General features: G+C 41.9%; 2 protein-coding genes across 4 annotated transcripts in view; one reads left to right on the top strand and one right to left on the bottom strand.

The window, feature by feature from the left end:
- The first annotated feature begins 91 nt into the window (after positions 1-91).
- Positions 92-10,590, top strand: part of LOC133563026 (ras-related protein Rab-8B-like) — a 12,532-nt gene continuing 2,033 nt past the window's right edge. The window contains exons 1-6 of the mRNA XM_061916935.1: positions 92-341; positions 7,941-8,001; positions 8,068-8,128; positions 8,205-8,282; positions 10,403-10,492; positions 10,561-10,590. The exon at positions 10,561-10,590 is cut by the window's right edge and continues 36 nt beyond it. Of these exons, the coding sequence (XP_061772919.1) occupies positions 218-341; positions 7,941-8,001; positions 8,068-8,128; positions 8,205-8,282; positions 10,403-10,492; positions 10,561-10,590 (444 nt within the window). The 5' untranslated portion in view covers positions 92-217. The remainder of the gene's footprint in view (positions 342-7,940; positions 8,002-8,067; positions 8,129-8,204; positions 8,283-10,402; positions 10,493-10,560) is intronic.
- Positions 8,570-10,590, bottom strand: part of LOC133563022 (transient receptor potential cation channel subfamily M member 1-like) — a 164,009-nt gene continuing 161,988 nt past the window's right edge. For all 3 annotated transcript variants that reach the window (XM_061916931.1, XM_061916929.1, XM_061916930.1), the window contains exon 30: positions 8,570-10,498. The gene's annotated coding sequence lies outside the window, so the exon portion shown is untranslated. The remainder of the gene's footprint in view (positions 10,499-10,590) is intronic.

Here is a 10,590-nt window from a genome sequence, read left to right on the forward strand (position 1 = left end):
GTAGGAAATGGATGGATAGTATGAATATAAATACTAAAACAAGATATAAATCATCTAAAAAAACTACACGGCCGATAATGCACTGCGCGTGCATTACGTCACTAGTCCGCTGGCCCCAGCTAAACCGCCTCAGACAGCTGAGGGTCTAAAAAAGAAAAGGAGGCGTTTCTTTTATTTTTTTTTATTGACCTCGTCCTTCCTCTTTCCTTCGTGTACAATGGCGAAGACTTACGACTATCTGTTCAAGTTGTTGCTCATCGGCGACAGCGGGGTCGGCAAGACGTGTCTGCTGTTCCGATTCAGCGAGGACTCCTTCAACACCACCTTCATATCCACCATAGGTGAGTCCCCGCAACACCACCTTCATATCCACCATAGGTGAGTCCCTGCAACACCACCTTCATATCCACCATAGGTGAGTCCCCGCAACACCACCTTCATATCCACCATAGGTGAGTCCCCGCAACACCACCTTCATATCCCTGCAACACCACCTTCATATCCACCATAGGTGAGTCCCCGCAACACCACCTTCATATCCACCATAGGTGAGTCCCCGCAACACCACCTTCATATCCACCATAGGTGAGTCCCTGCAACACCACCTTCATATCCACCATAGGTGAGTCCCCGCAACACCACCTTCATATGTACCGTAGGTGAGTCCTCACAACACCACCTTCATATCCCTGCAACACCACCTTCATATCCACCATAGGTGAGTCCCCGCAACACCACCTTCATATCCACCATACGTGAGTCCTCACAACACCACCTTCATATCCCTGCAACACCACCTTCATATCCACCATAGGTGAGTCCCCGGAACACCACCTTCATATCCACCATAGGTGAGTCCCCGCAACACCACCTTCATAGCCACCATTCGTGAGTCCTCACAACACCACCTTCATATCCCTGCAACACCACCTTCATATCCACCATAGGTGAGTCCCCGCAACACCACCTTCATATCCACCATACGTGAGTCCTCACAACACCACCTTCATATCCCTGCAACACCACCTTCATATCCACCATAGGTGAGTCCCCGCAACACCACCTTCATATCCACCATAGGTGAGTCCCCGCAACACCACCTTCATATCCACCATAGGTGAGTCCCCGCAACACCACCTTCATATCCCTGCAACACCACCTTCATATCCACCATAGGTGAGTCCCCGCAACACCACCTTCATATCCACCATACGTGAGTCCTCACAACACCACCTTCATATCCCTGCAACCCCACCTTCATATCCACCATAGGTGAGTCCCTGCAACACCACCTTCATATCCACCGTAGGTGAGTCCCCGCAACACCACCTTCATATCCCTGCAACACCACCTTCATATCCACCATAGGTGAGTCCCCGCAACACCACCTTCATATCCACCATACGTGAGTCCTCACAACACCACCTTCATATCCCTGCAACCCCACCTTCATATCCACCATAGGTGAGTCCCCGCAACACCACCTTCATATCCACCATAGGTGAGTCCCCGCAACACCACCTTCATATCCCTGCAACACCACCTTCATATCCACCATAGGTGAGTCCCCGCAACACCACCTTCATATCCACCATACGTGAGTCCTCACAACACCACCTTCATATCCCCGCAACACCACCTTCATATCCCTGCAACACCACCTTCATATCCACCATAGGTGAGTCCCCGCAACACCACCTTCATATCCACCATAGGTGAGTCCCCGCAACACCACCTTCATATCCACCATAGGTGAGTCCCTGCAACACCACCTTCATATCCACCATAGGTGAGTCCCCGCAACACCACCTTCATATGCACCATAGGTGAGTCCTCACAACACAACCTTCATATCCCTGCAACACCACCTTCATATCCACCATAGGTGAGTCCCCGCAACACCACCTTCATATCCACCATACGTGAGTCCTCACAACACCACCTTCATATCCCTGCAACACCACCTTCATATCCACCATAGGTGAGTCCCCGCAACACCACCTTCATATCCACCATAGGTGAGTCCCCGCAACACCACCTTCATAGCCACCATACGTGAGTCCTCACAACACCACCTTCATATCCCTGCAACACCACCTTCATATCCACCATAGGTGAGTCCCCGCAACACCACCTTCATATCCACCATACGTGAGTCCTCACAACACCACCTTCATATCCCTGCAACACCACCTTCATATCCACCATAGGTGAGTCCCCGCAACACCACCTTCATATCCACCATAGGTGAGTCCCCGCAACACCACCTTCATATCCCTGCAACACCACCTTCATATCCACCATAGGTGAGTCCCCGCAACACCACCTTCATATCCACCATACGTGAGTCCTCACAACACCACCTTCATGTCCCTGCAACCCCACCTTCATATCCACCATAGGGGAGTCCCTGCAACACCACCTTCATATCCACCGTAGGTGAGTCCCCGCAACAACACCTTCATATCCCTGCAACACCACCTTCATATCCACCATAGGTGAGTCCCCGCAACACCACCTTCATATCCACCATACGTGAGTCCTCACAACACCACCTTCATATCCCTGCAACCCCACCTTCATATCCACCATAGGTGAGTCCCCGCAACACCACCCTCATATCCACCATAGGTGAGTCCCCGCAACACCACCTTCATATCCCTGCAACACCACCTTCATATCCACCATAGGTGAGTCCCCGCAACACCACCTTCATATCCACCATACGTGAGTCCTCACAACACCACCTTCATATCCCTGCAACACCACCTTCATATCCACCATAGGTGAGTCCCCGCAACACCACCTTCATATCCACCATAGGTGAGTCCCCGCAACACCACCTTCATATCCACCATAGGTGAGTCCCCGCAACACCACCTTCATATCCACCATACGTGAGTCCTCACAACACCACCTTCATATCCCCGCAACACCACCTTCATATCCACCATAGGTGAGTCCCCGCAACACCACCTTCATATCCACCATACGTGAGTCCTCACAACACCACCTTCATATCCCTGCAACACCACCTTCATATCCACCATAGGTGAGTCCCCGCAACACCGCCTTCATATCCCTGCAACACCACTTTCATATCCACCATAGGTGAGTCCCCGCAACACCACCTTCATATCCACCATAGGTGAGTCCCTGCAACACAACCTTCATATCCACCGTAGGTGAGTCCCCGCAACACCACCTTCATATCCCTGCAACACCACCTTCATATCCACCATAGGTGAGTCCCCGCAACACCACCTTCATATCCACCATACGTGAGTCCTCGCAACACAGCCTTCATATCCCTGCAACACCACTTTCATGTCCACCATAGGTGAGTCCCCGCAACACCACCTTCATATCCACCATAGGTGAGTCCCCGCAACACCACCTTCATATCCACCATAGGTGAGTCCCTGCAACACCACCTTCATATCCACCATAGGTGAGTCCCCGCAACACCACCTTCATATCCCTGCAACACCACCTTCATATCCACCATACGTGAGTCCTCACAACACCACCTTCATATCCCTGCAACACCACTTTCATGTCCACCATAGGTGAGTCCCCGCAACACCACCTTCATATCCACCATAGGTGAGTCCCCGCAACACCACCTTCATATCCACCATAGGTGAGTCCCCGCAACACCACCTTCATATCCACCATACGTGAGTCCTCACAACACCACCTTCATATCCCTGCAACACCACTTTCATGTCCACCATAGGTGAGTCCCCGCAACACCACCTTCATATCCACCATAGGTGAGTCCCCGCAACACCACCTTCATATCCACCATACGTGAGTCCTCACAACACCACCTTCATATCCCTGCAACACCACTTTCATGTCCACCATAGGTGAGTCCCCGCAACACCACCTTCATATCCACCATACGTGAGTCCTCACAACACCACCTTCATATCCCTGCAACACCACCTTCATATCCACCATAGGTGAGTCCCCGCAACACCACCTTCATATCCACCATAGGTGAGTCCCCGCAACACCACCTTCATAGCCACCATACGTGAGTCCTCACAACACCACCTTCATATCCCTGCAACACCACCTTCATATCCACCATAGGTGAGTCCCCGCAACACCACCTTCATATCCACCATACGTGAGTCCTCACAACACCACCTTCATATCCCTGCAACACCACCTTCATATCCACCATAGGTGAGTCCCCGCAACACCACCTTCATATCCACCATAGGTGAGTCCCCGCAACACCACCTTCATATCCCTGCAACACCACCTTCATATCCACCATAGGTGAGTCCCCGCAACACCACCTTCATATCCACCATACGTGAGTCCTCACAACACCACCTTCATATCCCTGCAACCCCACCTTCATATCCACCATAGGTGAGTCCCTGCAACACCACCTTCATATCCACCATAGGTGAGTCCCTGCAACACCACCTTCATATCCACCGTAGGTGAGTCCCCGCAACAACACCTTCATATCCCTGCAACACCACCTTCATATCCACCATAGGTGAGTCCCCGCAACACCACCTTCATATCCACCATACGTGAGTCCTCACAACACCACCTTCATATCCCTGCAACCCCACCTTCATATCCACCATAGGTGAGTCCCCGCAACACCACCCTCATATCCACCATAGGTGAGTCCCCGCAACACCACCTTCATATCCCTGCAACACCACCTTCATATCCACCATAGGTGAGTCCCCGCAACACCACCTTCATATCCACCATACGTGAGTCCTCACAACACCACCTTCATATCCCTGCAACACCACCTTCATATCCACCATAGGTGAGTCCCCGCAACACCACCTTCATATCCACCATAGGTGAGTCCCCGCAACACCACCTTCATATCCCTGCAACACCACCTTCATATCCACCATAGGTGAGTCCCCGCAACACCACCTTCATATCCACCATACGTGAGTCCTCACAACACCACCTTCATATCCCCGCAACACCACCTTCATATCCACCATAGGTGAGTCCCCGCAACACCACCTTCATATCCACCATAGGTGAGTCCCCGCAACACCGCCTTCATATCCCTGCAACACCACTTTCATATCCACCATAGGTGAGTCCCCGCAACACCACCTTCATATCCACCATAGGTGAGTCCCTGCAACACAACCTTCATATCCACCGTAGGTGAGTCCCCGCAACACCACCTTCATATCCCTGCAACACCACCTTCATATCCACCATAGGTGAGTCCCCGCAACACCACCTTCATATCCACCATACGTGAGTCCTCACAACACAGCCTTCATATCCCTGCAACACCACTTTCATGTCCACCATAGGTGAGTCCCCGCAACACCACCTTCATATCCACCATAGGTGAGTCCCCGCAACACCACCTTCATATCCACCATAGGTGAGTCCCTGCAACACCACCTTCATATCCACCATAGGTGAGTCCCCGCAACACCACCTTCATATCCCTGCAACACCACCTTCATATCCACCATACGTGAGTCCTCACAACACCACCTTCATATCCCTGCAACACCACTTTCATGTCCACCATAGGTGAGTCCCCGCAACACCACCTTCATATCCACCATAGGTGAGTCCCCGCAACACCACCTTCATATCCACCATAGGTGAGTCCCCGCAACACCACCTTCATATCCACCATACGTGAGTCCTCACAACACCACCTTCATATCCCTGCAACACCACTTTCATGTCCACCATAGGTGAGTCCCCGCAACACCACCTTCATATCCACCATAGGTGAGTCCCCGCAACACCACCTTCATATCCACCATACGTGAGTCCTCACAACACCACCTTCATATCCCTGCAACACCACTTTCATGTCCACCATAGGTGAGTCCCCGCAACACCACCTTCATATCCACCATAGGTGAGTCCCTGCAACACCACCTTCATATCCCTGCCAGCAGCGAGCTGTCACTCGTGCAAACCTGCAGGGTGAAGTAAGTACGCACCTGCACCACATGTCACTGCAGTTACATTTGAAGGGCAGAGGGTGCAGCAGTGTAGAAAACAATGAGCATATTCTAATTAGCATATTTCATATCATATCAAGTATTTTACACCAATAAACAATATACAACAATATAATAGGTTGGTGCAATATTTAAAAACATCATTTTCTTCTGACAATGAAATATTTGAAAATAATGATGTACATCAGGGGTCACCAACCTTTTTGAAACCAAGAGTACTGATTAATGCGAAGGGCTACCAGTTTGATACACACTCAAATAAATTGCCAGAAATAGCCAATTTGCTCAATTTACCGTTAATAAATACATCTATATATATATAAAAAAATGGGTATTTCTGTCTGTCATTCTGTCGTACATTTTTTTCCTTTTACGGAAGGTTTTTTGTAGAGAATAAATGATGAAAAAACACTTAATTGAACGGTTTAAAAGAGGAGAAAACATGAAAAAAATGTAAATTAAATTTTGAAACATAGTTTATCTTCAATTTTGACTCTTTAAAATTCTAAATTCAGCTGAAAAAAATTCAGAGAAAAACTAGCTAATTCGAATCTTTTTGAAAAAATTCAAAAAAGAATTTATGGAACATCATTAGAAATTTTTCCTGATTCAGATTAATTTTAGATATTTGATGACATGTTTTAAATAGGTTAAAATCCAATCTGCACTTTGTTAGAATATATAACAAATTGGACCAAGCTATATTTCCAACAAAGACAAATCATTATTTCTTCTAGATTTTCTAGAACAACATTTTAAAAAGAAATTCAAAATACTTTGAAATAAGATTTAAATTTAATTCTACAGATTTTCTAGATTTGCCAGAATAATTTTTTGGGAATTTTAATCATACGTTTGAAGAACTATTTCACAAATATTCTTTGTCGAAAAAACAGAAGCTAAAATGAAGAATTAAATTAAAATGTATTTATTATTCTTTACAATAATAAAAAAAAAAATACTTGAACATTGATTTAAATTGTCAGGAAAGAAGAGGAAGGAATTTAAAAGGTAAAAAGGTATATTTGTTTAAAAATCCTAAAATCATTTTAAGGTTGTATTTTCTCTCCAAAATTGTCTTTCTGAAAATTATGAGAAGCAAAGTAAAAAAATAAATGAATTTATTTAAACAAGTGAAGACCAAGTCTTTAAAATATTATCTTGGATTTTCTAATTCTATTTGAGTTTAGTCTCTCTTAGAATCCCCAGGTGCATGTCTTTGGAGGTGGGAAGAAGCCGGAGTATACACAATGTAAATGTTGAATGTAAATTAATCATGATTAATCACCGGGTATTATTCGCTTGCATCATTTAAATTGACTTAACAATACCTCAATGTTTGGATGATCCATCCATCCATCTTTTTCCGCTTATCCGAGGTGGGGTCGTGGGGGCAGCAGCCTAAGCAGAGGCCCAGACTTCCCTCTCCCCAGCCACTTCGTCCAGCTCCTCCCGGGGCATTGTCCTGGGTCTTCCCCGTGGCCTCCTAATGGTCTGACATGTCTTAAACACCTCTCTAGGGAGGCGTTCAGTTATTACTTGCTTGCATTGTTCCTAGTAAATTAAGTTAAATAGACAATAAACCAAATAGTAAGAAGTAGATATTAATAATATGTAGGCAAATTTACTTTGTACAACATCACCTTGGCATCTATTAGAGCTGTGATTCTCAAACTGTTTTATTTTCCTATATTCAAACACAGTGTTACTGTTCAAACTGTGTAGTGGCCAAATATATTAAATACACCTGTTGAATAAGCTTATTTTTAATAACTACTTAGGCCTACTACGCTACTATATTTCAAATGTAGGTCATTATGGTGGTACTTGGTGAGCAAAGTGTTTTCTTAGTAGACAAGAAAAAGTTTGAGAAGCACTGAATTGGAGGAAATATGTTAAACAATGAGTGCATTTATTATCGTGTGTGTTCCCATGCAGGAATAGACTTTAAAATCCGGACAATAGAGTTGGATGGAAAGAGAGTCAAACTTCAGATTTGGTGAGTGCAGCAAGACTTTGTTTCATTCTACTTTATGATTTGTTGTCAATGATTGGATACACTCAGGGACACTGCGGGCCAGGAGAGGTTTCGAACCATCACCACAGCTTACTACAGAGGAGCGATGGTGAGTCCATACTGCTGTACATTTTGTTAAAAAGAAGATCGAGTGCATTGAAAATATTTCTTTGTGCTCTTCCCAGGGAATCATGCTCGTCTACGACATCTCCAATGAAAAGTCGTTTGAAAACATTAAAAACTGGATCAGAAATATAGAAGAGGTAAACCTTTGATGTGTTCACAAAAAATATATTCACCCAAAATTGGAAAAACAAAGGAATTGTATGTACTGTTTGGCTTTGGAGTATTGTTGAATAACTTTTAATGTATGGAAATTTTAAAATAAACATAAAAAAATACTAAAAAGAATTAAAAAAATAAATAAATAAATAAAAATAATAAATAAATAAAAATAATAATAATAATAAAAAAAATATATATATATATATATATATGTACACACACATACATAACATTGGTATTAAACAGTCCATGTTGTATATTGGTAAATAAGTAGCTTGACTTTTGAATGATTAAAAAGGTATTTCGAAAAAAAAAGTTTACAAATAAAATAACTAAAAAAAAAGATCTAATACAAAAATAAAAATACTGACAATTGACATATTTTTGGGGGGGAAAACTACTGTTGTATTGGATCTCATTAGATTGTTATTAAACTGTCCATAATGTACATGAATAAACAAGTACCATGAATTGTCAATGATACAATTATATTTAGAAAAAAAATATTTACAAATAAAACACATAAATAAAAATTTTTGGGGAGAAAACTACTGTTGTATTGGATCTACTTAGATTAATATTAAACTGTACATAATGTATATTAGTGAAAATGTAGCTTGACTTTTGAAAGATAAATAGGTATTTCGAGAAAAAAAAGTTTACGAATAAAACAAAATAAAAAAAAATCCAACACAAAAATAAAAATACTGACAATAGACAAATTTTTGGGGGGCAAAACTACTGTTGTATTGTATCTCATTAGATTTTTATTAAACTGTCCATAATGTACATGAATAAACACACACCATGAATTGTTAATGATACAATTATATTTAGAAAAAAAATGTGTACAAATAAAATACAAATATAATACATAAATGAAAAAATCCTGACCATAAATGTTTTGGGGGTGAAAACCACTTTTGTATTGGATCTACTTAGATTAATATTAAAATGTCCATGTTGTATATTAGTAAATAAATAGTGTGACTTTTGAATGATAAAAAGGTATTTAGAAAAAAAAACTTTACAAATAAAATAAAATAAAAATCCAATACAAAAATAAAAATATAGACAGAATAAACAAGTACCATAAATTGTCAATGATACAATTATATTTACAAAAAATGTGTATAAATAAAATACAAATATAACACATAAATAAAAAAATCCTGACAATAAAATATATTTTGGGGGAGAAAACCACTGTTGTATTGGATCTACTTAGATTGGTATTAAACTGTTAATGTTGTATATTAGTAAATAAATAGCTTGACTTTTGAATGATAAAAAGATATTTAGAAAAAAAAATGTTTGCAAATAAAATAACTAAAAAAAAAAAAAATTACCCCAAAAAAAATACTGACAAACATATTTTTGGGGAAAACTATTGTTGTATTGTATCTCATTAGATAGTTATTAAACTCTCCATAATGTACATGAATAAACAAGTACCGTGAATTGTCAATGATAAAATTATATTTAGAAAAAAAATTTGTACATATATAGTACATAAATAAAAAAATCCTGACAATAAAAAAATATTTTTTGAAGGAAAACCACTGTTGTATTGGATCTACTTACGGTAGGTTAATATTAAACTGTCCATGTTGTATATTAGTAAATAAGTAGCTTGACTTTTGAATGATACAAACATATTTAGAAAAAAAATGTTTACAAATAAAAACAAATCTAATACAAAAATAAAAATACAGACAATAAACTAAAAATTTTTGGGGGAAAACTGTGTATTGTCTTTTGTTAGATTGTTATTAAACTGAATAATGTACATGAATAAATAGGTAACTGGACTTATCAATGATTGTCATTATATTATTTAAAAAAAGTTTACAAAAAAAAAAAAAAAATGTAATACATACATAAAAAATCCTGATAATAGACCTTTTTTTTCAGGGAGGAGGGGGTAAAAAAAACTACCGTTGCATTGTCTCTCTTTAGATAGTTTTGAAAGTGTCCATAATGCACATGAATACTTACTGTAGTAACCTGACTTGTTGACTATTAGAAGATGATTTTTACAAAACAAAATGAAATGTGAAACTCTGAAGAAGCAAAGTGACTTTGTCCGCCCTGCCAGCACGCCTCATCAGATGTGGAGAAGATGGTCCTGGGCAACAAATGCGACATGGCGGACAGGAGACAGGTGTCCAAAGACCGAGGAGAGAAGGCGAGTCTGCCAACGAGAACCAAGAAAAAGTATGTCAAGTTTCTCAAACTCAAGTCCTCTTCTTCTAGCTGGCCATCGACTACGGGGTAAAGTTCTTG

The sequence above is a fragment of the Nerophis ophidion genome, linkage group LG12 (assembly GCF_033978795.1).
Source record: "Nerophis ophidion isolate RoL-2023_Sa linkage group LG12, RoL_Noph_v1.0, whole genome shotgun sequence".
In the NCBI taxonomy this organism is placed as follows: Eukaryota; Metazoa; Chordata; class Actinopteri; order Syngnathiformes; family Syngnathidae; genus Nerophis; species Nerophis ophidion.